The sequence below is a fragment of the Atractosteus spatula genome, chromosome 2 (genome assembly GCF_055471065.1).
Source record: "Atractosteus spatula isolate fAtrSpa1 chromosome 2, fAtrSpa1.hap1, whole genome shotgun sequence".
Classification (NCBI taxonomy): Eukaryota; Metazoa; Chordata; class Actinopteri; order Semionotiformes; family Lepisosteidae; genus Atractosteus; species Atractosteus spatula.
Window position 1 is genome coordinate 8,830,363 of NC_142707.1, and position 27,924 is coordinate 8,858,286.

Here is a 27,924-nt window from a genome sequence, read left to right on the forward strand (position 1 = left end):
TTGCACTGCTACTTCAGTCATTTATTTTCTTAACGAGTTCACTAAACATTTGTGGTGTTAAGTAAATCAGTAAGCCACACTGGTATTGAAAAACAAAATGTATAAAAGCAAAATTATCCCAGGAGAGTTTACAAAACACGGACGGACAAACTAGCGGAGGAAGAACTTATAAAGAAAGGAGAATTTAGTTATTCAGGTTCTTTAATTCGTATCAGCAGGTGTATTCGTTTATCTTTCCGGGCTTAGCGCTGTTGCCACGTCGTTGCCGCGAGCTTCCCCGGTCATCATCAGACATTGATCCCAAAAGGCCTTCGACTCTTGTACAGTAAGTACGGTCCCACCATCTTCATCCTGTGCGCGCGTTCGGGAAGCAGTGACATCAAGTCGTAACCTGTATTTGCTCTCTGTGGCTTGCTTGGATGTTGATGTAATCCTGTTGCAGAGTGACAGCGGTTTTGGAAGGTGAAATTGTACAATTTTCTTCAGCAATCCTTTATTTTACCTTTTAAAATAGACCCTCTCTAATTAATCCCACGGGGGTCTTGAAGGAGCCCCCCAAATATATACTGTACATGAATCCGCTACACTTTTAATTTAGGAATCTGTGTATTTGTACAGTGTATGTGATAGAGGCAGCTACTGTAAACAGGGCCTAACCCAACCAACAAACCCACATTTCCTCACAAACACGATTCGCATACATTTCACAGATCAGCCTCCGTGGGATATTGAGAGGTGTGGTATATACAGTAATGCGTTGCTAAAATAAAACATTAAAAGATATTGCGTGGGGAACTTTCTTAATATCCGCAAGTAGTTTCATATCTATGGGGCATTCTAAGAGTTATTATCTTCTTCCAAACGGTGCGGAAAGACCAGATAATAAATCTGGCAGCTTTCTATGAGGCAGAGGTGTGACCGGAGCAGTAATTCACATTCTGCTTCTCCAATCCGGGCAGGGAAAGCAGGAAGGAGCTGGCGGAGAGCACGGTCTTCACAGCAGAGCGTGCGGTCAGATCCCAGAGCCGAGCTGGGGCTCTGCGGTTCTCTCAGTGTCCGGCAGCTCTGTCTCCAACGCTGGAGGGGAAGACACGTTCATCCAGCCTGCCACGACCACATTCACACTTAACACCCGGGTGTCCAAAACTAGTGACGTACCGCGTGTCGCTTTCACTAACGATTTAAGGGACGTGCAGTAAAAACTGTTTTTAGTTATTACCTTGTACGCAATTATTACTGCCTGTAATCCATAGCACACATTTTGTCAGTTTTGAAAAAGTAGACATATGTTTCTAAGTTTCTAAGTCCCACCGGGATCACAGACCTCAAGACAGGGTTAGAAATCAGTTACACAAACAGACAACTCCTAGAGGCTCCCGTCGCTGACCTACAATGTGTACATTTGTGCTTGGAGAAAAGTTTTTTCCCGCAACTGCAGGGGGTGCCATGGAAACGCGCGCTTGCTCCGGTAGCTGTACTGTGCACCTAGCGAGCGCCACTGGGATCCCGGTCTGCCCAGGGCCGGACACAGTTTTGGAATTTGTATGTGGAGCCCAGACATTAAAGAAAAGCGAGGAGACGGGCTTCTCGCAAAACAATAAAAGACGCATCGCGAAAATCGTATTGTAGTGTACTCAGTGTTCAGTGGAAGAGACACTCATAGAACAGTGCTGGCAGAGGACATAGATAGGCCTGAATGAATACTGCTGTTCATAACAGGGGATAGCTTCATTGCTTTAAAAAGGTAAAAAAAAGACACGTAAAACAATAGCGTATTTATTAGTAGTAGTAGCGTTCAGTTGAGTAGGAAATCTAGTTCCGATATTATTATTAAGGCTGTTGTTGTAGGCGTATTTGCCCCTGGCGTATTTCTCTGGTATGTTACCTACAGTCTCCTGGCCCGTAAGGTGAGCTTCACACCCCCACTGCAGCGTGCCGGCGGAAAAAGAGCACACAGCATAGCCACAGCGGACTGGTCAGACTGACGAGGGCACAGCCCCGCCTGGCGCCCACCGCGGTTCCGCTGCCGAGAGCACAGAGGAGCCGAGCCGTCCAAGTCAGAACCGCACATGCGAGCGAACGCGAAAGAGGAGACGCAGAAACTGGTTCCTGTAGAACCACCCGGGCTTTGAGTAAGCAAGTCCACGGAGGTGCCTACACAGCCTTTAGTACCACAGCCGCAGTCCAGCCTCTCCGCCGACTCGCCCCATGGTGGACCGGTGCAGTTCCTGGCCTTAATTAGTCGCCTAATGAAGACACCGATAGGGGTTAATTAGGTAATAGCCACCGCTGGCTCTGAACGCTAACTCTGCGCTCCATAGCATGTTTCGTGTACTTGGACGGGGCTGTCTAAACCCGACCCAGAAGAAGGAGCATCCATAAAAGAATTGAACGGGGAGCAATAATCGATCGCACTGCTGGCTTTGACAGGAGTACGTCCTTATCTAGCTCCCCACACATCGCAGGATCGCGGAAGTTGGAGACGGATTCGAGGGCTGTTAAACGTCTGTATTGCGTCCCCTTAAAGGGACCTCTTATTATTGTAGAGAGCAAAGGTGATATTGGTTTCGAGGCTACCGTGTAGGAAATCCAGATATTACTCCGGACTGTGCTGTTAATTAATTAATTGGCCTCCGCTCCCACAAAGCGCACTGCCTCCAGCTTCATGCGCTTTCAGAAAGTGGAGCAGAAATACATCCACCTGGGAAGGATGCATTCTTAAAAGGATATCTTTTTTAAAACAGATCCTGAGAACCAGCTGCATTTTAAAATGGCAACTACACTCTCTCCTCTTCGGAAAAGGGTTCCCATGTCTAATACCGCCACCCCGATAGCCCAGACCGCGTCATCGTGCACGACCTGTGTCAAGATTCCCGTTCCCTCTGGGCTTCGCAGCCGGGATGTCGGGTGTTATTGTGCTGTCGGAGCGCTCTCGGCCCGGCGAGCTGCTGAACACGGCACGTGTGCTGATCAAAGACGGAAGGCCTCGCGCAGGTTTGAGTTGACTAACAAAGACAAAGCTGAGCTCCGGGGTCCCGGGTCACAGCTGTCTGGCTCCTGGGCTTCCCTCTTGTCGTCTAAACCGGGCCCAACCATGGCGGGGGCGGCCAGAGGTCCGAGCCCGGCGTTGCTCACACAGGCCACACCCGGTCTGCCCTGAATCCGGGCGCTGGGAACGGCGGGCTTTTCCCTGATAACGTCCTACGAGGTATATTGACTTCGACTACTGCACTACGCTTTTCCTGGTGTAACTCGCTGAAGAAACGAATGAGGTCTCGCAGTCTGTTGATTTCCTTTTGGGGAGGGTAGAACAAGGAGACCTGAATTTGAAAAATTCCACTCCTAGCGGGACCTCGACTTTCTGGTCTACCAGTTCAGATAATGTGGCGGTACTGACCCCACTGCTGGCTGTGCACGCCAACTCTGCGCTGTGCAGAATGTTTCATGCCCTCCGATTGGACCATTTACCGGGCCAGAACAGCAATAAAAGAAGGGAAGGGTTGGCGTAAACATTCCCTTAACCCGAACGACACCAGTAGATGACATAAGAACCTATAGGCCCCGAAACATACCCCGCCACACCCGTTGGGCAGAATCAGCCATTTTTGTTTTGTTTGGGGTTTTTTTTTTGGCCCAAAAAACAATTGGATATCACAAAACAGACGTCATTGTAATTAACGAGGTAATTCAGATGCTCCTGCAAATAACCCGGGTTTCGGTCCATCTCTTCTTTTAAAACTTGTCAATCAAACGAATAACTCAACACAACGAATTAACCTCGCAGAGCCTGGTTTTAAATGAAGTGACAATTAACAATGCCCTTGGCAATCCATGTACACAGCACAGTCTGTGTAGTGGCACGGAGTAAAAGGCGGTAAACAGGCATTTTATTGGTGTAAAGTGTGTCACAACTTGCGTTTAGTTTCTGAAATTTGCTCTTGATGGGTTCCCCTCAGTTCCGGAAAGATCATCTTGGTTACTGAGATTAAAATGCAAAATATATATATATAATACTCAGTAGATTCGAAATTTCTGGGTTGTACTTACAACAGAATAAATTGAGCTCCTTCTCGAATAAGTAACGCCAGCACCTGTCACAAATCTCCGTCCCTGTTCAGTTTCTGAAAGGGGTTCTTTTTAAGTGAACCCGCAATTTAACACGATTTAAACGTCAAAAGTAACAACATTCACGAGTAAATATATTATGCTTCTTCGCCTTCTACGTTTTATTATTAAAACATCTATTATTACCAACATCAATAATGAATTAATCTCTCACTTCAAATAAGAACAATGCCTATTCTGTTTCATACTGTTACTGCGGGTGAAGTTTTGCGGGTACAATTTTCGCTTGTGAGTGCTGTTACTCTAAAGCTCAGGAAAAAAGGTGTAAAACTAATTTTTGAAGTATTATATGAGTAAGTTTTAAAATACTTTTCAAAGTAACCACAGATATGTAATTTACCGTTGTGCACATTGGCAATTAAAAAACATTTGGCCTGCGACTCGTGTGTTGTGAATTTTGCAGATAGAGAAAATGTTCACCCATATTTGCGTAGCTATGGTATGTTATTAATTTATAGCTCATAGACTTTACGGTTCTACTGTACGATCAGTACGGACTCTTAAGTGATATCCAACCTACTTCAATACAGTGGAATCATACCAATTAATACAGATAAACGAATCTGATTTACCAGTAATATCTAGATATATTCTACAGTATTTGTAAGTATATTACAAAACAGAGACTAATAAGAAGATGATCCTAATTTGATACAGACGTGTGATTTTAATCCCATTACTTGACCATCCTAATTTTGTTCGTTTTATATACAAAAAGCAATAATTAAGCATTTCGGTATAATCTGACCAAACTAATGAGATATCCATCTTGGAGTTTTAATCCCCAGTTAAACTCTCCATAACCCTTCTCCCTCTCTCCTGTTCTTCCTCTCCCTCTTTCTGTGCCTCTCTCTCCATTTCACCCGAAGGCAAGGAGCCTTCTCTCCCTCCCTTCACTTCAGAGAAGATTTTCTTCCTTCTTCTTTTCAATTTTACGATTCGCTTTGGTCTCCCTGAGACAGTTTTATTTATTTCCAAACACTTGGCCTTTTGTCCCGGCCCAGTGGTGATGTAATGGTGTTTACTCTGGGTCGGAGGTTGGTGGAGTGGAGCGCGCGCACACCTATCATTACCGCTGGACTTCAATCAGATAAGGCGGGGAGCCCGGAGTCCGCGGTCCGATCGCGAGTTAACTGCCCGTTCCCTACTCCGAAACTCGGGGGTCACTGTTTCCTTTAATCTGCGTTAATGTAATTCTAGCGTAATCCCACAGTTAGTAAACAGGGGGGCATGTTTCAGGTTCCTGTAGCCACAGGTGAAATCGACAAACGATCTCTTGCCCTTTTCGCGTACAATTTAAAGGCTAGTGGCGACTCAAACACAGCTTTGCAAACGAATACGTACGTACGTGTTTAGGATTCGTTCTTTCCTCTTCATAAAGCCTGAGGTGTCTGAATCTCATTATTATAAATCGGGAAGCCGGTCAAACGCTAAATGTTCTTTACAATAATATATGTTTCTGAAGAATACGCTTCTGTGACCCAGAGAACAGGAATATTTCTGAAGAAATATTTCTTCACAATGATAAAGGAAGGTTGCCAAGGTGAAGGGATTTAGCGAACACTTCTTTAAAGCCTCCAGTCGAACTTCAAATGAAATTAGTCGTAGTCGATCTATGTCCTCACGGGAGGGCGGTATATCATTGCATCCTTTAAAAACGATCAAAGATCGCACAAAGGATACGCGTTAAGCACTCCTTGAGTGCGGCTGTCTCTGGGCAGTGGTTCTGGAATCGGTGTTTTATGTCTCAGAAGCCATGCAGAAAACTTCACTGTGGTAATGAACCATATGGTCCTATTTTGGAGGTCCTGCTCTGCAGACAGCGGTGGAGTCAGGCTCTGGGTCGCGCTGTTGAAGATGAGAGGAACCCTGCCCGGCCTGTTTGTTTTTCGGCACGTCAAAACGGCACCCAGGGTGTGGAAAAACACAACTTTTACTGGCACTATTTGAGACAAAAACACACATAGCACACCATCTCCACCTCCCCGGCCGGCCCAGAGCGCACCCGTCGGTAATTCTAAAACAGCACCTTTTAAAACAAGGTCATATCACGATTTCCCTCATGATTCCGAAAGAAAACATATGTCTGTTTTAATAACTGGTGTTTTCGACCACAGTTTGTCGTCCATCCCACAATGCCAAATCCGCCGTTTGCGTCAACCTATTGCCCAACAGCATACGCCCTCTGTCACGATCTCAGGGCTGTTTTTTATGGAAAGCGCTTTCCAACATACAGAGTCCGAACTAGACAGCAGCACACAAGTATTCACACAGAACTTTCAAACCTTTTTTACCGACACAGCGCGAACGGAACTGAGAAGGCGGAGTGTCCGGGTCCACTCCACGACAAGGCGCCCTTCTCCCGGCGCCACCGCTGCCCATGGCGAATATGCAGGACAGGTTGGCACACGATCTTGGTGTAGTGACCCAGTATAGGACACGACCGCGGCCAGCGTGCTTACATACTGTACATGCGGTTGCGCTTTTGCGTCCAGCGCTGCGCTTGTTCATACCGCGAACTCAAAGAATTGACAGACACCGGCACTTCTACACGGACTCCAGCACGCACAGACACGACAGGCGCTAGAAGGTCGACACAAAACACAAAACGCACAAAACACGCACACGCACAGTCGTCAGATGTGTCTTCGGTATGACAAAAACGTTTGAAGTCCATAGGTTCATTTTTCCCCCTTTTTTCCCATACAGATATGGTTTGAATTCATGAACCGATGAAAGACACTTGGTAAAAGAGAGAGAGGCAACAGACAGCGCAAGAATGAAGAATAAAACGTTTTCGGTGATACAGCAAATGTTGGACTGGGCACCCTGAAAATCACTCTGAATTACGAGCATCTGTCTACTCAATTGTGGAATTGAAATTTGAAAAATAAAAAAATACACTAATTATCAACCATATTTTGCAACGCCATGTTTGTTAAATTGCATTTTTACTAAATGTATTTTATAATAACTATGGGGTTTAATCCAGAGATAATCTGACACAATCGCGTTTTGTCAGAAATATGAGGTAGGAAAGCAATGATCAATTATCAACTAATTGTTCCTTTTCTTCTTTAAAAACTAGTAATTGTGATATACATGAGCGAGCGACGATTTTGTTTAATACACCTCAATTCATTTATAATTTAGATTAATAGAATTAATACACCTCGATAACAATACACCACCTGCAGTGGACTTAAACCAAATCATTCCAAATGGCCTCAAAATTGATTCAATAGAGAGTCGGAAATCGGTTTACATTCAACCAAAGCAAATAAAAGAGGGCTCAAGGAAACGAGATTTCTGATGTGTTATTTCCGTAAATCCTCTTTAATTAGGAACTGTCTTTTGCTCGGCGGAGACCAGAGCCCGGGGTAGCTCGTTCCAGGAGCCACTGAACCGTGAGGGCTTGCGTCGACCACGCCCCCTCTACCTTAAACCCCACCCCTCCCAGCCCAAGTCCCTCCGTCCCAAAATCCTCCAGCCAATCGCGGGACAGTGCGGTCTGTCCTGCCGGACCAGGAGAGCGTGAGAGAAATAAAATCAGCCCTGGAACCAGCCGGTGATTAGAAACTTCCTAAAACCGCCGGTGAGCGCCAGGACCGCCTCTTCCCCATTTCGCGTTATAGACAAGCATCTTGCTGATAAGTCTGGAAAAAATACACAGGGAGCCCCAGCGAGCTCACGTCGTTACAGAACCCGTGGATTTTACAGGATAGCTCTGACTGCGAACAAACGAACAGGTAAAATTTAAGAGTATCAAGGGATTATTATTATTTCGTCTCTGACTTTCTGTAGTCTTTTGATGCTGACTGCAATATCGGTAGCCAACGTGTACAGTGCATGAACTCTGTGGATGATGGAAACAGATTTAGATGTGCTGTGGATCAGTTCAGAATACTGCATGCCGTTTCTGCATTGTCTTGTTGGATGTTTTTTTTTCACCAAGAGCACGAGAGGTTTATTCACAGAGCTTGACCATTTGGTAAAGTAAACGGTCCGCCAGTCAAATCCATTAGTGGAGAAACACGGGAGGAGAAATGAAATAATTAGGAACAGGGGGGATAACAGGACGTCTTTGCTAGCTGGGGTTATAACCATGACGTAAGGAGAGCTCGCGTTTTTAAACCTCGCTGTTAGAAAACGCGAAAACAGTGTCTGTTTTGAGGCAACGTGGAGGAATGGTCTTGCAAGGCAAGAAAACAAATACGAGTTGAAACGCGCGTCGCAGAGGTTATTATATCCGGAGTATGACTTTCGGAGAGAGGTGGATGTAAAAATCAGGTAGATAACATGCTTAACAACAGACCAATAGATGCAGCTGTATGTATTGTATCACACACCCAAGTATATGAGAATGATGCCGCCTTAGTTAAATCGTTTAAATTTCTTTAAAAGGATCCAAATTAATTCTTAACAATCTGTCCTTTTTCAGCCTGTTAAACTGCGCACACGGGAGCTCATTATTCGTTTGTGCCGACACTCCACATGGACTTATAAAGAAGCTCAGTGACAGGGACGTGCCCACAGCTCTAGCACAGAGCACACTAACGTACAGCCAAGGGATCCACACAGGACAATGTCCCACGCCACCGGACGAGGTAAAACATCATCAAATCCTTAAATTCCCCACACCGACTTCTCCACAGCCATGGGCTTCCTCGTTAGACAGATCGTTTTCACTGGAGCACCAGGCGACCTGCTTTTAATAATAATAATAATAATAATAATAATAATAATAATAATAATAATAATAATAATAATGCAAAACAATTGTACTACAAAACAAAATACATAATACATGTTTTTGTTTGTTTTCGTTTTTTTTATTAGGCTAATGATACCTTATTTTCCATCGCTAGATTGTCCCTGAAAATGCGCTTTACACCTGTACTTATTGTATCTTTTAGAAACGTGCACCTACAAGAGCAAATTGTGGCATTTTTGGATATTGGGTGAAAAATGTAATATATATTCCGCGGCCTGAAAGACATGGTTATGATATAATTATATAAGCCATTAAACCAAGAGGTTAATATTCTGATCGCCCACTAGACATCTGAGTTGAGTTACCGCGCGTATCCCAGGCTGTATGACATTAAAAGACAGAGCAATTGATTTTGCTCTGTTTTGGTGGAGATTGTGATACATGCGTACAGATGCATAATCTATATGATACATGTATACATATTGGTCGTACGTATACAAATATACACCAAAAGCATGCAAGTGGAGAAAAGCAGATCTGTCTTTTTATTTAAAAGGCCACGGTCTAGCCGGGGGGATACACACTATAATATCTTGCCAGACGCTGAGTGTGTTGATTAATTAAAATATACCGAAACGGCATCGATTTTTAAAAGTAAGAAATTAAGTACCCGGTAATGCTGAACAAAAACAGGTTCTGGAGCTCGGGCCTGCCTTGTCTGCTTTAGGAAAAAGCACCCCGGCGCCTGGTCTCACGCCTGTCTTCTCGTCACGGAAGTGGTTCATAGATGTTTGCGTCATACGAGCTCGATTTATACAGTACGGTACATTTTTCTATCGACTAGAAGTTAGCAAAGTGGAAAAATCGATATCGCTCATTGGTTGGCACTTAATCTTCATAAAAAAGAATGAAGAAATTCTTCAATGCATCTAAAATGCTTCCTAATATTACGTGCAGGGCATGGTGTAGATTTTAATTAAATTGTTGCTGTTTTTGTAGCTAAAATACGATGGTTGTAGAGGTCAGCGGTATATTAGTAATGTATAATCTGATGTATTTTGCCCTGCACTTTTTTTTATTTATGCCAACACAACGTATTGCCATAAAAACAAAAAATGCTGTTAGAGTAAATTGGAAAAAGCGAAAGAAAAACAGAGACAGCAATGTTTTTTTTAAGAATTTACAAAAGAACATATTTAAGAGTTGTATTCATGCTGTATAATAAAAAAACAAACAATACAAGGTGAAATTGAAAATAGTTTCCCGTTTTTGTGAATGCATGTTTACTTTTTATTTTTTAAATGTATAAAATCCCCTAAAGAAAAATTAGTAATACGTTCGTGTTTATGCAAGTAAATCAGACACTGATTTCAAAGTCAAATGAATTTCTTAAACGAAAAAACGTTCAGATCTGGGCGAAAGACGAATTAGGTTGTAGAATTGTGTTTGCATTTTACAATAAACAATATGATTTATATGGTGACATTTTAGGATTCAAAGAGGGCGAATCCCAGAGTGAGTCTGAAATGTAGGATGCCACGGATAAGGTATAGATTAATTATTCTGACAAGATAGGCAACTGTAACTTCAAATGAACCATTGCTCCTCAGAGACGGGTTCATTTTTTCAGAGCTCCGATTCTTTTCAGAAAGTCTTTAAATGCATCAGAATTTATACAACAAGAGTAGAACTTTCCCAAGGGTTCGGGCTCCAGAACTCAGAACTCCAGAACTCCTGCTCAGATGTCTGACGCAGTAAACGAAATATCACGTCTTTAGATAAATGGATAAACGAGATTGCAACACTCGTTTTATGTAAACGTTGAGAATAAGACATTGACATTTTATTATATAGCAATTATAATTATAATTATTATCTTAGATCATATAATATATAGCACTGGCATTCACTTTATAAGTTCTGTGCCTCGTAGCTCAGAGAGCGCACTTGACGAAAATCAAGCCGAGAACTTGCCCAAAGATATTCCTGACTGGCGTGCGACTCCTAATTATATAAAAAATATGAGGGCGCCTTATTGCACTGATACCTTAAACAAACGCCAAAAATGTATTCAACGGACATAAAAAATAGGAGTGTTAGTGTGCCGAGGTTTAAATAAGAAGAGCAGAATGTTTTACCACGTCCGCTATTTAACATTCAGCGCAACTGGCTCCTAACGGGCGCCCTGTCCTCGCTGCACTACCCACAATGGGATTTATACACGAATTGTATTTCATTCCAAGAATATCTGAGTACAGTTGTAGTAAACAGATCGCACGGAACTCCAGAGCTGGAATGTGTTCACAAACCTCGCGACCGAACGCTGACAATAAGACACGACGCACCCCCGGGGCTGAGGAACAATCGCGCGCTAATTTGGGTGTGGGTGGTAAATTTGTCAGAAAAGATGGTTTTATTACAGCTTTTACTTTCCCGACAAAGGCCGTTTCCTGAGAGGTCTGCCTTGGGAGTTAATTAAAAGTTAATTTAAGTAAATTGTGAAGGATCTGAAAGAGATGGGTATCTGTTGGCTTTGTCAGTTTAATTGCGGCTGTGATTGATCGGCGGGGAAATCTTTCATTTTCCTGGAGTGGCGTCCAGTGTCGTGTTTGTGTTTCTGAGCACAGTCAAGGAGAGCCGGGTTTTCGCCCACTCCCTCTCTCTCTCTCTCCTCTCTGACTTTGTTCTTCCAATCTTCCTGGCTCTGCCTCTGCCGGGGAGTCTGCGATTTTGTGCCTGGTTCCTTTGGTTTTGTTTTCTCTATAAGTAAAAAAGCATTAAACACGAATCATATCAATGTTTTGTTTTGTTTTGTTTTTTTGGGGGGGGAGGGTTGTTGAATGTTGAATAATGATTCCTACCTTAAAGCAAAACAGTACCCCCCCCCCCCCCACACACACACACACACACACCTTTTCTGCTTTTACTTGACATCACAGCTCTGTTCTTTGTTGTCGGTGGGCTAACTTGTCATTAAGGATGTCAGGCGAGGATACAGAGCTGAAGAAGTAAATGGCGCCAATGACTAGTCTCTGAAAGCTAGAGTATTACACTTTACTGCTCTCTGTCGCTGAGCTCTGATCCTCCAGTCGTTTCCAAACCTTAAGCATCTTAAACATTCAAACAGTTTAACCGAAAGGGTTACCGGTCTGCTAAACATTTAGGACCGAGATCTCCGGCACATTCAACTTTTTTTTTTTCTCACTGAGAGATCCGAATGCAGGTATAACTCACCACACTTTCCTTTTGGATGTGATATTAATACATTAGGGAAAACACTAATTGAAAAGCGAGCCGCAATCAAAATGGTTTTCTCAAGCAGGTAAGGTTTCTGCGCTGGGGTGTCAGAAAAGAATTTTTCGTTTCGGAAATTCAACAGTGTTTTTTTTCTCTGCTCGCTCTTGTAGATTTTTATATTATATTTATTTTAAATATCCCTTTTTTACTTGTGAGAAATAAATGAAACTTTCGGATATAGCATGCACATTAATTTGTCTGGAAATCAACAAAGTTCCAGCTGTTTCTCATTTTACATCAAATCCGACAGCTTTATTCGTTTTTCTTCTTGATATACAGTCACCCATTGTGATTAAGACAACACATTTAACACCTGACAGCAATACATTGCAATATTCTCTTGGTGTTTCCTATAGGAATCAAATCATAAATATTTCGGAGAGCAATTTCAATTAAATCCATCTTTAATATATTTCGTTTCTATTGTCGCAGTCAGTATCCACTACGGGTGTTCCCTGGTTTCTAAATTTAATTCGTGCCGGATTAGTGGGACATCCCATTTTATTAGTTATTTTTTGTAGGAAAATTCAGTTCCTGACAAGTTCCGAAATCTGACAAGAAATTTGAATGATGCTCATCGTCCTTCGTTCTTCAGACAGCGCTCATAATGTTTAACAGGACTATCACTAGTCTTTAATACACTCGTGAATGAATGTCATACTTTCCATCATTAGTATGGTTGTCAACTGTCGTAGAAATGTGTATTAATAATAATAATAATTGATGATGATGGTGATGATGATTATGATGATAAAAAAAACGATCGGATAAAAGTCTCTCAGTCAGCATGAACTCACAAATTAGCAACAACGAGTGGGAAATTTATCTAGATACTGTATTTTCCACACCAACAAGACAGCTGGAACGTGCACAAGCCGGCTCTTTGTAAAACAACGTGTTCATGACAAGCATTCTCCGAATCTGTCAGTACTGAGAAAAATAACATGGAGTATTTCCCGTGTGCAAAATACGTTCACACCAAAATTAACTTGCATGGTAATTGATAATTTAATTTCAATACGTTTTTGACTGCTGCTGTAGCATGTTTTTCACAGTACAATATCTAAGGCTGTTAAAATACAGCCGCAGTAATACTGCTAAACACGATTTGGACTTCGTCAACAGTTCTTCAATCTGCACAAATATATCCAAGCTCTTTAGCCTTCACATCACAGCTGTAATTACTATGTTACATTTTTTCTCTTGTATATTATTAACCATATATAACTTTTATTTGATACTGATATATCAAGAAAATGCCTTTTGTTTTGCAAGCGTTTATACTTTGAACATGATTTAATCGTTAATTTATCAGTATCAGTTATTTCGTTGCTTACAAGTGTAATAATGTAATATAGATTAGGCAATTAAGGAACTGTTAATATTTTTTTCTCTATTATGTATCTCTGTCACCATTAAAATCAGCCATTGTGTGTTTATTCGCGATAGAAATTTTTCTTAAAGAAATGAAACTATTGTGGTAATGCAATATAGATAAGACAATTTAAAAAATGATTTTTTTCCTCTTTCTTATGTTCCTACTGTATATCACTATTCATATCGGCCATTATTGTGATACAAATATTTTCTTTAAAAAAATGAGAACTAGAAAACCAAACAATTCAAAGACAAGTTCAGAAGTAACGATTCCTTAAGGGAAACATCGGTAACGTAACGTAAACGTGTTGTTTTAGTATTTATGAAATGCCGGTCAATATTAATATCTTCTATTGCAGAAGCGCCAAGTGTACAAACGTACAAAAACGTGTTAATTTCACATACTATAATAATTTTTAATCATCCCAATTTAAAAGATAGCAAAATCTCTCACGGTATACGCAATATACCACGATTCTAGATTCATTTAGGGGGAAAAACAGTTTTTCTTTAAACCTTTAGAAGTCAGCTTTTCACCGAGCTTGGGGATATGAGTTTTTTCTTAACGTAGCCAACGTTTCTGTCTCATTAAGTAAACTGCACCGCATTTTAAACAACAACAACAACAACAACAACAACAACAACAAGAAAACAAACACAATGTTCAATATTCTTTCTCCACGCCCTTTCAAGCAAGATTTCCAAGGACGTTGTTGTTTTTTTTTACTGTTGGCGACTGTCTAAAAGGAGAGCACCGTTTACTTCGTTGTATAAAATCAAGTTTTTAGTTTTGCTCCAATACGTGTTTCAAAGAATTTGGGGACGGGTTCAATCTACTGGCCCGTGAAACAACAGGACGACAAGGTATAGCTCACATATCTCAGAATCTCCATGGCTCTCTTGCGTTTCCCGCTACGCAAATTACACCTGTTGGGCACGGCCGTTAATCAATGGTTGCTGTTGTTGAAATCTAGTTTGAAAATAAAACCGAATGCTAATGTTTTTTTTAAAAGCAGAGACACGAAGGTCCTTTCAAAACACTTTTTGTTAGTTTATGGAACAGAAGGCATATCCCGCATCTCTGTAGCTACAATATTAGAAAACGGTAGGATCAACAACAGCCGAAATAACGACAAGATCACTTTAAAATATTTAGCCATAATTTTGTCTGGAAACCTTATAGTCTTATAATCTGTAAACGCAACACCAGTTTTAATTTCGCTTGGGACTATTAAAGGTGCGGAATGACACGAAATTGTTACAGGCGGTTTCTGTTTCGAGTTCAATGCGGCCTATTCAAAGTGTGGGAGACATGGGGAGTGTATGCTTGCGTACGTGGGCCTCTGTTTGTTCTGTGTGTTCCCAATTACGGGAGAACACGCTGGGGTAGTTTTTGTTGAGGCCTCGGTCGCTACAGAGGCCTTATCGTCCGGTCAGGTGTAGGCGGTAATGGGATCCTCTTTCGAGACCGCGCCACTCTCTTGTCCCTGGCCTGTTCCCCTGGGGGGACTCGGTTTTAATATCCTCCTGATCGGCGGAGCTTGGCGCAGAATTCTTCTACACATCACTAAAATCGCTAATAGCACAGCCCACCCCCTCCCCGATACACACACACACACCCACCCACCCCTCACTTCCTCCGGCGTCGCGTTTGATGTGGAAATGAAAGGTTGAGAAAGGACGAAGAAAAAGAACGAGAAAAGGTTCTTGCACAATGGGTTAAATTAAAATGGAAGGGGGCGCTTAGCGAGTTACTGATGCAGACCGGAGAGGGTCAGAGCCGGGGAGAGAGATTGAGAGAGCGATTGAGAGGCGAGAGGAGGAAGACGTAAACAGAAATAAACAGCTGTATGTCCCAGTATAATCTAACCACTCACGCATTTTTTTTTTTGCTGACTCCTGTATCCAGGTCGACATACTATCAACTATCTGTCAAATATTAACCGTATAAACCACATACTGTGGAACGGTGTAAAACTAGTACCGTATAAAGGTACAGTATCACAGTATCAGAACTAGGAATGTGTTAAAAAATATGGGATTACTGTATGTGCTTTGGAATACTGTGTATTTGTTTTCCTTTTGTATAAGCAAAGTGTAGGATGATTTGAATAGCCCCCCCCCCGGAAAGTAAACTGTAATACTTCAATCTATTTTTTTACAGATCCCGTTGCTGCAATATTCCCCTCTTTCGGTTAGAAAATTGTAGGAAGTAGTCTCCATAACCACACCTCAAAACACACACAAGGCTTTGGAGGAACTCAGTAGTGCTTAAGAGTGCTTTCTGGAAGATGACCGAGCTGCAGGAACAGGTGTGAACACCTGAAGTCAATTCTTTTTGGCCAAGTGTAAAATCAATTCTCAAAAAGCGAGGAATGGACCTCAAAATAACATTTTCTAAGCAGTGTATCTTTTAAACTCACACTTAACTTAAAAGCTTACATAGTGGTATAGTGTTTAGGATATCCTTCAAAATATTTGTAATCAATTTCTCAACCTTGCATGTGTTTTGTTTTCCAAAGATATCAGGCCACATCAGACCTGAAAAATAGTTTAAAGGAAGTAGCAAGGAAAACGACTGTGAGATTACAAGAACTACAGTTCCTATTGCATCTTTAAAAAAGCAAAGAAGAAAAAACAGGAAACAGAAAAAATCTGTTTATGCTTGTATGTACATATGCAGGCAATTCAGCTTTAGTAGTGTGGACTCACTGCATGAAATGCTGGCCTTTCCTATTGATTGTAGAGGTTATAGAGGGGACTAAGTGTTTATATATACAGTATATATAAGCCAGCATTGCAGGCAGGCTTACTGCTAAACTCCCTGCCTTCTGTGTCTCTGTAGGAGCCCTTGGAACACGAAGTCTAGAATTCAGAGCTGGAACTCACAGCCCTTAGAATGTGGAAGACATGCACAGAGTTGTCTAGACCAGAGGCTGTAAAAATACTAGCTAGATCCGACATGATTGGTTAGTTGCCCTTTTTTAACACTTTTAAAATGCTATAAAACCTTTCGCTGTTATTGCTCAGATTAAACTACATCAGAAGAAATATATACATGTTCACAGGTTATAATGTCCATAGATGTTTCATACGATACGTTGTGGGTCTTTGTTATGTCCCTTCTAAAATGTAAATCATTAACTTCACAAGCTGTGTTGTAACGTTTCTGGTACTGCTTTGAACCAGCTCTGAAGTACCATTTCAACAGTTCTTTTGTACCAGGCAAGTTGTACATAGTGCTTCTTTAAAGATATTTATTTCACTGGGTCTCTGTGACAAGACTAGTGAGGGATTACAATGAAAGAGTACAAGACTGGGGCATTTGAGACTGATAACAAGCACCTCATTGACATAGTGCTGTAAGACAATGAAAGCACAATTTAAAACACTTAGAGAATTCCTCTCAGCAACAATCAGCTCTGGAAAGGGATATTTCAACAGCTGACTTTGTATGATGGGAATAAGACGTTGCTTTTAGCATGTTTCAGGGAGGGATGTGAGGGGCAAGAGGGAGACGACCTCTGTACCTTCTCTCCAGGTGCAGTACGGTGGCTTGCAGTTTGTTAGGGTTTTCCCCACACATGAATTGCTCTGGCAACATCTTGGGAAAGATGGTGTCAGTTCTGATGAAAATTAAAAAGACAAAAATAAAGTCCTTCACCACATCAAGAACTAGGCCCAGTACAGACTCAGGACGGCATGATTCTGAGCTACTTGTCCACTTCCTCTCTGCTGCCTCGGTCCAGTTGGTGCTGTCCCTTCCCTGCCTTCTGCAGGTCCTCAGCACTGACCGCACAGCACTGCACACGAGAAAGAAAAGCCTGCCTGACTCAGGACTCCCCACTCCAACAGTGTTACAGATTTAAAAAAAAAAAGAGAATTGTGAATGTTGTTTTTTTTAAAAAAAAAACTCATTTACTCAGACAATGAAGGAAAAAAAATACAAATTTCTTCTCTGTCCTAAAGCACTATTTGTAGGAAAGAGGTCAGGCCATGCTTACAGCTTGTATTTACAGCAGAAAGACTTTCTGTTCTGCATATCAATGTTTCTCAGACTAGAGATGAGGGTCTGAATGTGCTCCTAGTTTCCATGTCACATCTCCTGTCAGGACACATGTAAAGCCTGCAAGACAGCGCTCCTGTTTCTGGGGCTGTGGGGTTAACGTTCGTATCCGTCCTCCTCCCCCAGGGCATGGGGGTCTAAACCAACTAGGCGGGATGTTTGTGAACGGCCGGCCTCTGCCCGAGGTGATCCGGCAGCGCATCGTGGACATGGCCCACCAGGGGGTGCGGCCCTGCGACATCTCCCGGCAGCTCCGCGTCAGCCACGGCTGCGTCAGCAAGATCCTGGGCCGGTAAGACTGCCCCCGCCCTTGCCCCCTTGCAGGTGCGCACGAGACCCGTGCCCGCCGCTCGGCCCCAGCTCCCCAACACGCAACAGTTCGTGCACCGCGCCCACACTTTCTCATACAGCTGCAGTATATCACCCTGCAACTCCCAGCTGGCAGCCCACTGGAGCTCAGCAGGTGTGATCCTGGATGGGAGATCTCCTGCGGAAGCGGTGTTAGTGGGACCAGTAGGGGGCGCTCACCCTGCAGTCTGTGTGGGTCCTAAAGCCCCAGCATATTGACAGGGACACTATACTGTAAAAAGGCACCGTCCTTCTTATGAGATGTAAAATAGAGGTCCTGACTCTGTGTGGTCATGAAAACTCCCAGGGTGTTTCTCGAAAAGAGTAGGGGTGTTACCCTGGTGTCCTGGCCAAATTTCCCCCTGGCCTTTATCAATCATAGCCTCCTAATAATCCCCCTCTATGAATTGGCTTCATCACTCTGTTCTCCTCCCCACTGATAGCTGGTGTGTGGGGAGCGTACTGGCACACTATGGCTGCTGTTGCATCATCCAGGTGGGGCTGCACATTGGTGGTGGTGGAAGGGAGTCCCCATTGCCTGTAGAGCTTTGAGTGGAGTGTCCAAAAAAGCAGTGTATAAGTGTAAGGAATTATTATTATACACACTGCCGCAGCACTGCAAACGCACAATGTATTGTGCACATTTTGCAAACCTGATGTGCTTTGGACGTTTACAACACACATCACTGAGGAACAGGAGGCGTGCCGCCATTGATGAAGGATGTCCCGAAAAGAGCAGACTCACGGCTCTCTTTATCTCCCTCTCTGTGCCACAGGTACTATGAGACGGGCAGCATCAAGCCCGGAGTGATCGGCGGCTCAAAGCCCAAGGTGGCCACTCCGAAGGTGGTGGAGAAGATCGCGGAGTACAAGAGGCAGAACCCCACCATGTTCGCCTGGGAGATCCGGGACAGGCTGCTGGCCGAGGGAGTGTGTGACAACGACACTGTCCCCAGCGTGAGCTCCATCAACAGGTGGGCAAGCAGGGCAGCTCTCATCAACTAGTGACCACCACTGGTGTTCTTGTCTTTCATCTCTGTATTTAAACGTTACGCCACGAAGATGTTAAATGAATAGCCCGGCAGGCTAATTAAAGCATCACATCAGTCAGTTTAAATGTTTGCTTTTGATCTTGTTCCCTTCCTGAGAAAGGGGGCAATTGTTGCAGCCGTGGGATATGGTCCATGAATGAGGTTTTCCATGCTTTTGAAATACAATCTAGAGTGAGTGTAGATGTGGGTCGGTGGAGATGACAGTGTAGTGTGTCTGCGTGAAATGGATGGTCAGTGTGTGCGTGCCTGGGTCTGTTTGTGCATGCTTGGGTCTGCGTGTGTGTGTGCATGGATCTGTGTGTGCGTGCCTGGGTCTGTGTGTGTGTGTGTGTGTGTGCCTGGGTCTGTGTGTGTGTGTGCCTGGGTCTGTGTGTGTGCGTGCCTGGGTCTGTGTGTGCATGCCTGGGTCTGTGTGTGTGCCTGGGTCTGTGTGTGCGTGCCTGGGTCTGTGTGTGTGTGCGTGCCTGGGTCTGTGTATGCATGCTTGGGTCTGCGTGTGCGTGCCTGGGTCTGTGTGTGTTGTGTGTGTGTGTGTGTGTGTGTGTGTGTGTGTGTGTGTGTGTGTGTGTGTGTGTGTGCCTGGGTCTGTGTGTGTCTGTGCCTGGGTCTGTGTGTGCATGCCTGAGTCTGCATGTGTGCGTGCCTGGGTCTGCGTGTGTGCATGCTTGGGTCTGTGTGTGCATGCTTGGGTCTGTGTGTGTGTATGCCTGAGTCTCCATGTGTGCGTGCCTGAGTCTGTGTGTGCATGCCTGGGTCTGCGTGTGTGCGTGCCTGGGTCTGTGTGTGTGTGCCTGGGTCTGTGTGTGTATTCTACTAGCCTATGGAGACTTGAAAGCTCCAATTCAGGTGAGACTGAGGACTCTTCTCCTGTGTTGCAGGATCATCAGGACAAAAGTGCAGCAGCCCTTCAACCTCCCACTGGACAGCAAGGGGCTGAGTCCAGGACACACACTGAGTGAGTGAACACACTGAGGTAGTATAAACTCACTGAGGTAGTACACACACACTGACTGAGCACACACACATGGAGGTATTATAAACACTTAGTAGTACACCCACACTGAGTGAGTACACATACCTCATACACATATGAGGCAGTACACACACTCACAACATTGAGTGCATACACACTACACACACACTAAGGGAGTACACACAACACTCACTTATTAAGTACACAATCCCTAGAGACACTGGGTGAGCACACACATCACACACGCCTCATACAAAATGTACATAAACCTCTCACACATGAGTACTCACACAGTGTACACAGCTCACACGCTTAGTGAGTACAGGCCCCTCACTCACTGAGTTAAGCACTTCTGCTCTAACTCACATGCAGTGAAGACATGCATCTCCAATATGCACCACTCTTTGAGAATGTCAGCACTTAGGAGCTGGAGGAAGAGGTGAAGCACTAGAGCTTGTCTAACAGTGGAACCCACCAGACGACATTCCAGATGGAATGGATGTGCCCTGTCTTTCCTGTCTAAATTTGTTTTTTACATTTAGCTTCTCTATCTTCAGACTTTTGTCCTCCCTTAGTTTGTTTCTTTTTCCTTATCTCTCTTTTGATCTCTTATTCTTTATTTCTCAGCAACAGCCAAATACCGTCTCCTCTGTCTGGCCAAGATGTCTTCACACAGTCTTCCCAGTCTCTTCTCTTTCTCTCGCACTTGTTTTGCTCTCTTTACCGTAACCCAGCTCTTTCGGGTGTCTGCTTGTCCAGCTCTCTTCTCTCTTTGTCCACCACTTGCTCTGCTCTTCGCCGCCGGTCCGTCCTTCACACCCTGTCCCCTCTCTCAGTCCCCAGCTCGGCAGTGACCCCCCCTGAGTCTCCCCAGTCCGACTCTCTGGGCTCCACCTACTCCATCAGCGGACTGCTGGGCATCACCCAGGGTGCCACCGAAGGCAAGAGAAAACACGACGACAGTGAGTCTTCTGCTCTCCCTCTCTCTGTCCATCCCCACTTCCTTCCTTCCCTGTTCTCTCCTCGGTCCCGTGCCGCTATAACCTTTGACCTTTGACCTCATGGTCCTCTGCATTACTAAACATAGTTGACTAGCGTTTTCAAAAAGTCACAGGCTTTCTAGGCCCTGAAAATGAGAAAAAAACAAGGCGTGAATGAACCTCCTGTTTTTTCACTGCTGAGGTGATTGGCTCGTGGGGCTGGCAGACCACAGCCAGGCAGGTATGGGGGTCATCGCCATGAGCTGAGATGGAAAGACCCAGTTGGCGATTTCGAATTTCGTACAATCACAAAAAATAGTTGCCATTTCTTTAATGTAAAAAGGAGGACTTCCTAGGTAAATCCAGCCGCTCCCCCTTCCTCTATACCGCGTGCTCAGGCACTCAGTCTCTGCTGTGTCCCCAGGTGACCAGGAGAGCTGCCGCCTCAGCGTGGACTCGCAGGGCAGCGGCGGAGGTCCCCGGAAGCAGATCCGCCCCGATCACTTCCCCGCGCAGCACCTGGATGGCCTGGACTGCAGTTTCGACAGGCACCACTACCCCCCGGACACCTTCGCCTCGCCCAGCCACGGCAAGACAGAGCAGGTAGGGAGACCAGAGTGGCCACCGGGCAGAACACACCAGACATCCACACACAGACTGAGAGAAGAGGCCCCAATCAATCGCTGAGGCCCAATCACAGGCGCTGTCGGCAACTCACAGAAGGAGGATACATAGACAGAGGCACCGAGGGGAAAATCGGCCAATCACAGACAGAGAAAGTGCCTAGATACGTCAGTTTAAATTAACAACAGGCTGAACACCACAAGCTGATACATTCTGTATGACAGAAAATGCCAAGAAGGAATAATCAATGGTCCTCCGACTCTACTGGCCTAGGTTAGAAAGACTCTGTAGTTCCCAGACTAACGTCGGCCACACGCGTGCACTAAGAAACACTAACTCACAGATTTGCAGCAGTATCTGACCAATCACGGCTAGAGCAGGGAAATACTGACCAATCAGGTTTCAGCCCATGTGTTTCACGAAACAGCAAGGTGGGCAGCAGCATGTTAAAGCACACTCTCTCTCTCCCTAGGCCCTTTACCCCCTCTCGCTCATCAACGGTAGCTTAGAGGAGGGCAAGGCCACCCTCTCTACATCGACAGCTGCGATCGGTCGGAATCTCACGGCCCACCAGGGCTACTCTGTAGTGTCAGGTAAGAAGCTATCAAAGCAGCAGTTCTGTGTCATCATCACCCATGTCTTCATCACCCTTCCTGGCCTTTGACACTCGACCTGTGAAAGGTCCAGCTCCCAGATTTGTTTTCCTGCCTGCACTGTTAATAATTTCCTACATGAGCAATTTAAAATGAAAGGAGACCCATTCGAATTAAAACTATTTTAAAGTATTTGCATTTTTTCATGGGTTATTTTTATATATGACTCATTGGAAATGTTTTGCACAAAGACTGAAAAGCAGACAGTTAGGGTTCTATGACAGCACCGGCTCTGAAATAAGTCTTGCTGACCAGAGCCAGGTAATGCTAAGTTTATCAGGCATAGGCCGAAAACATGACAGTCAGCAATTAGTAGATGTTGTGCCTGTTGCCAAAAGTACTTTTCGTCCAACAAGCAACCAAAAACACTGACAGCAAAGATGAGTCCATTTACTGTTTGAATTGACTATCATTTAATAACCATGCACTCATATGTTAAGCTTCATGTTTTCTTTTTTAATGCATGCATCCAATTTTTGTATCATTTTTCTTTTATTTTTCATTAATCCATTCATTTTACTTTTTCTTTTAATTTCCTCGATCCCAATCTCTCCCACCCTTTTCTGCACACTCCACCCTGGTTGACTTCAGACCACCTGCAGCCCCTCCCACTGTGTCTGAAACAGGAAGTCTCCCTAGAAGTGCCAAACTCCAGCTCCTCCCCCAGTGTCATGCCTAATCCGGCCTTCCTTGAGCTCCAGCCAATCCAGGCTGCCGTCTCTGTCAGCAGCAGTGGTGGAGGCTCCTCCCACCTGTCACATGCCTTCAACACTTTCTCTCACCATGCCCCAGTGTATGGGCAGTTCAGCAGTCAGCCCCTAATCGCAGGTAATGTGACCTGGCTGTGTCTTTCCGGTGCCACGCCATGCCAGTTCACCAGATGCCCCTGTTAAGCTCTCTTCAAGAATACTGTACCTACAGAAAGTATTTATTTTTTCAGAGCCTTTAAATCTTTTATACTAATGAAGGATCATTTTTACTTCCTATGAGGTTTCACAAGGGTGTGCAGAGGCCCGCTTGAAACATGCATTTTGATATATTACTCTCACAGAGAATTCCTCCAATGATCAAGCTCAACAACATGGAACTCAAATTCAGATCTACTCATATATTTTTAACTAGACTCCAGCAGTTAGCACAGATGAGTAGTCTTATGTTATAAAGGAGGTGTAGCTGTTGGTCAGATTTCCCATCTCCTTCTGTCTCTGACAGCTGTGCCATACTGTCTGTTAATCAATGGCCCAGCACCCCAGAGGCTGTAGTTCTTAATTCTGCAGTGCCACCGGTTGGCACATGGTATTGTTGTGCCCTAATCGTGCTTTCATGTCATTGCAGGTCGGGACATGGTGAGCTCCACTCTCCCTGGCTACCCCCCACACATCCCAGCCAGTGGTCAGACGGGCTACTCCTCCTCTGCTATCGCTGGGATGGTGGCAGGTAAGGGCTTAGTGGGACACAGAGAGAAAACCTGTCCCATACCGGGCTGGCTTGGGCAGGCCCCTAGGATATTCTGGCAGCTTGTCATACTATACTATATCATACTAATAATACTAGCTGTAGTCACTAATACTACCAGAGCCAGTAATGCGGTTCATAATGCTGATGCCACAGCATTACAAAACATTTAGTCTGTAGATCTGCAGCCTCCAAGATTGATAATAGAGCCACATTTGCTATTCGTATGTGTTCTGTAGCCAATGGCTAGTGAGTCATCCTGCAGGAGGTTCTGATTGAATATGTCAGCTGAACCAGGGCTCAGCTCCACACGCCTTCAGAATCAGGTCAAGTTCAGGCTCTGTTCAATTACGTTTACGCAGAACATCATGTTTCACGAGGGACCTGCTTTTCTTGGAGCTGGAGAAAGTTTTACCAGCTTTGTTCAGCCCAAATTGGCCCCAAAACAGCCATGGCGTGCAGAAAACCATATCGCATGCACAGCGTCTACTGGACGACTCCACACAACTGTACTGCGCATTTTACCCCCGCTCCCCTCTCCACATTGTCAGCACAGGTTGACCTCCTGTGTGTTAGTGTTGGCTGTTCGGCTACGCACAGAAACTTGAGAATGCAGGACAAAACCAAGACTGAAGGTTGCGGGGATCGGTTTCTTTGATGTAGTTTGTCACAATATTTACAAACCCACTTCTGACACGGTGAAAATGCCCGTAGCAGGAGTGATCGCCTGCTTTGTCTTCTGCTCTGCGCTAAGCCACCATGTATCGGGAGCGGGGGTCTCAAGACACCTGACGATAAGGAGAAAAGGAGTACAGAATATAAATGGCAGAAGGGGGGCAAAAAACGAAATGAAAAGAGTCCTTATAAAAGGGGGGCAAAGAAGGAGAAAGAGCCAAAGAGGAGATGGGTGAAGGCTGAAGGAGAGGGGTGCAGGACAGGGAGAGAGAGAGAGAGGGACAGAACAGAGGGAGGCCGCTCTCCCACACAGGGAAGAGGCCGAGCCCTGGGCCGAGCTGTGCTCGATTAACGTGAGGGAGTTAATCAGTAGCCCGCTCCGCCTGAGGTGCAGGCCGATCGGGACGAGAAGAAACAGGACCGGGGGCCTGGGGTTCCGCCCTGCTGCCCAGACCCTGCTGCCTGATTTGTTGATAGCGCGTTGCCATGGAAGCCATGAGGCCCAGCCGGGTGCGTGCGTGCGGCGGTTTCAGGGTTCCGGGGAGCTGGCTTGGGGGGGGGGGGGCAGACGAGCAGGGTGGGGAGCGGGGGGGGGGGGTATGTGATGTGCGTTTGTGCGCTGTGCCTCTTTTTTTATTTGAAATCTGCCCTTTGAAGCGCGAAATGAGAAGGCCTGATTTATTATTTTTCTATTGGGTTGGCTGTGGGGAAGCGGTCATACACAATTACTCACGGGGAGGTGGAGGGAGGGGAGCTGGGGAGAGGAATTCAATCCTGCCTGCATAATTACCAATTAAAGATCGGAATGTTTAAAAAAAAAAAGGAAGAACGAAGGCAAGACTAAAGAGGAAGTGAGAAATGTAGGGAGAGCAGGGCATAGGGGGAATGAGCACTAAGGAGAGGACACACAGACTGACTTTCCGCACCAGCGGTCTGCTGGATTTGACCCCCAGCTATACACAGAGTCTGCAGATTAATGGTTTACAAGCAGTCTTAACCGTTAGTGAATTATGTGCAAACTCTTGACCAGATGCCTGTAGAGACACATAAGCAAAATTGAGTCACACACACACGCGCACAAATGAACACACATGCACAGGCTTGCAGAGACTCGCATCGCTGTCACGTTCAAGGGCGAATTTTAAAATCACAGGTTCGTGAACAGGTTCGGCCATAAACACGGGCGTACTTAAACCTAATCCAGTCAAATCCACCCCCTTGTTTTTAAAGCAGCAACGTCACATCACACAGATACTGCCTTATTAGCAAGAGTCCAACTGGGCAACATCAAACAGTCATCATCGCCGTTAAAAGTGCAGCCAAAGTCAAGAACAGCTGTACTTTGAAATACAATTACTGCACATTATTTACTGCTCATCCAGAATCTGTACTAAGTTATAAGTTTATTGTGTAGGTTATCTTACTGCAGTTCAGGGCCTGAACTATGTAATGGCCAATTACCTAGTAAATAGATGTTGTTGGCGTTCTGAGCAGTAATTGTCCACAAATGCTTTGTGGGTTCTGAAAGAACTTCATAGTGAACGTGCTTCTACTGCATTTCACTTGCCTTACATGCTTTGTGCTGCGGAAGAGGAGGAAGAGGGTTTGCTCAAGAATCCCATTCTGTCGTGGGTGTGGAAGGAAGGTGGTCTGATTGGACCAGACTGTGCTGGGAACAAGCAGAAACGCCCTTGTGAGGGCCAACCTGGCCAACACTTTCTTCCCAAGCAGGTCTCAGCCCCTCGGTGAAGTGGTAACATGCCTACTTACTGCAATGCAGCCTGGACTCTGAGTCCCAGTGCTGCAGTGCCCTTCCACCCTGCCTGCTTAATGAGAATCAAGCTGAAACCCATCCCACGTAAACTCTCTACCTGCCATCGTCCAGCTGTCAAGAATCCTGATTCTTTGCAGCAGTCTAGAATATTTTTCAAGCTTCCTGGTCACAGGGTGCAGGAGATCTGGTTTTGTCCTGCATCCTGCTTCTAAAGTCAAACTGAATTTGCATACTACTGAACTGCTTCTCTTCGTGGTCTTGCAAGGGGTTATGATAACCAAGCCGAGAGCGAATGAGGTGTGCTAACTGAGCGCCTGTCAGCCCAGTGCGGATTGGTGTGTCAGGGACTGACACGCAGGTCTGGTGTGCCCTGTGTTTCCCCAGGTGGAGATTACTCAAGCAACGCCTACGCTCACTCCCCCTACACCTCGTACAGCGAAGCCTGGAGGTTCACTAATTCCGGAATACTGGGTGAGTCAGGCTCTTATAAACCTCTGCAGGGGAATACTCCCACAGTGAGTACAGGTAAGGGCTACAGTATGCATGGTGAAGGAAATAAATAAAGAAAACAGTAAAAGCTGCAAAATGACTGTTTTAATCCATCTGTTAAGGAAACGGAATGTGATCACCACTCCAAGCTAAAATGTTTATTTCCCAAACATGTTTTCTACGTCTTGTAGGGCAGGCAGTGTCAGGTTACAGACAGCCTTTCAGAAACTGACATGGCACATTCGAACAGACCCTCTCCCTGAGGTTTTCTCAAATCAAGCAGTGTCTCTGGTGTGTTTTTTCAACATTACTGCAGCAGCAGAACACAAATACGCACAGAGGGTATCACTGTGTGTCTGACAGCATGCAGGTCACAAGTCCCCTGTGCTCACATGACAGGCCACATGTCACCTGCGAGGAAACAGAACTCTGCTCTCGGCAACAAGTTACCAGGGGGTGGAGTTTACCTGTAGGTACTGGCCAGTCACAGACAATACCTCCATTCTGGTGAAACAGCAAGTCTCTGAGGAGGCATGGGTGCTGCTGTTATAAATTAATATGTCCAGTAAAGTTTGCCCCCTGGGGTATGAGTGTCTCATTCAGCTGAGCCAGGCAACCATGGGACACACAGCAACCTCTCTAAACGTATCTTTTTAATTATGTTAAAAATGAAAAAAGTGAAACCGTGCACCAAACTACTAATTATTATCCATTACAAATGTAGTACTGTACTACTAATTAGCTCTCACTCGTTCTTGCGTTTCTGTGGTTGAGACACGGTTTGCTTTTATTTCAGCTCACTGTGTTTGTTAGTTTGTTTCCCTGGCTTCTCTGTGCCAGACTGTGGGAAGTGGGGTGTTGTAGAATACTAACCCAGGCCAAGCGTGTGAGTGACTCATGGTGCTCTCAAGCTTGTGGACCTGCAGGAATGCAGATCTTCAAGGGCAGCAGGAAGCTGGACATCCCAAACGTGTTTCATCAATCGAAACCCCAGCCGGAAGCTAAGGGAAGTCACTTTGAAAATCCAATCTGAAAATCCGACCTCGCCATTTACAAAGGTCGATAGCTATAAATTGTTTTCAAAACCGCTCTCGTCTCACAGCGTAGTACTCCACAACTCTACACGGAGCTCTTAAAACACGGTTCAAAGTGGGTCTTTTTAAATGAACTCTGTTCGGGAAGGGCGAGTCTGAGAGAACAAGAATATAAAAGTAATTGCAGTGTCTCTCCACCTGTCCAACAGGCTCACCCTACTACTACGGTTCTGCAACACGGACAGCGCCCCCTTCTGCCGCGGCAGCCTATGACCACCTCTAGTTCCC

At 44.9% G+C, this 27,924-nt stretch overlaps 1 protein-coding gene across 3 annotated transcripts; it reads left to right on the forward strand.

The window, feature by feature from the left end:
- The first annotated feature begins 8,710 nt into the window (after positions 1 to 8,710).
- On the forward strand, positions 8,711 to 27,919 carry pax8 (paired box 8). Of its 3 annotated transcripts, XM_088940658.1 has the most exons (12): positions 8,711 to 8,732; positions 17,706 to 17,871; positions 18,704 to 18,901; positions 19,858 to 19,934; positions 20,789 to 20,914; positions 21,357 to 21,535; positions 22,029 to 22,149; positions 22,801 to 23,037; positions 23,545 to 23,646; positions 26,068 to 26,070; positions 26,498 to 26,584; positions 27,846 to 27,919. In XM_088940658.1, exons 1-12 carry the CDS (start codon positions 8,711 to 8,713, stop codon positions 27,917 to 27,919), a joined length of 1,392 nt encoding a protein of 463 aa, XP_088796784.1. The 3 variants fall into 3 exon arrangements, with proteins under 3 accessions (XP_088796784.1, XP_088796776.1, XP_088796768.1); XM_088940650.1 differs by lacking the exon at positions 26,068 to 26,070; XM_088940642.1 differs by lacking the exons at positions 8,711 to 8,732; positions 26,068 to 26,070 and adding an exon at positions 16,413 to 16,482.
- Positions 27,920 to 27,924: the final 5 nt, after the last annotated feature.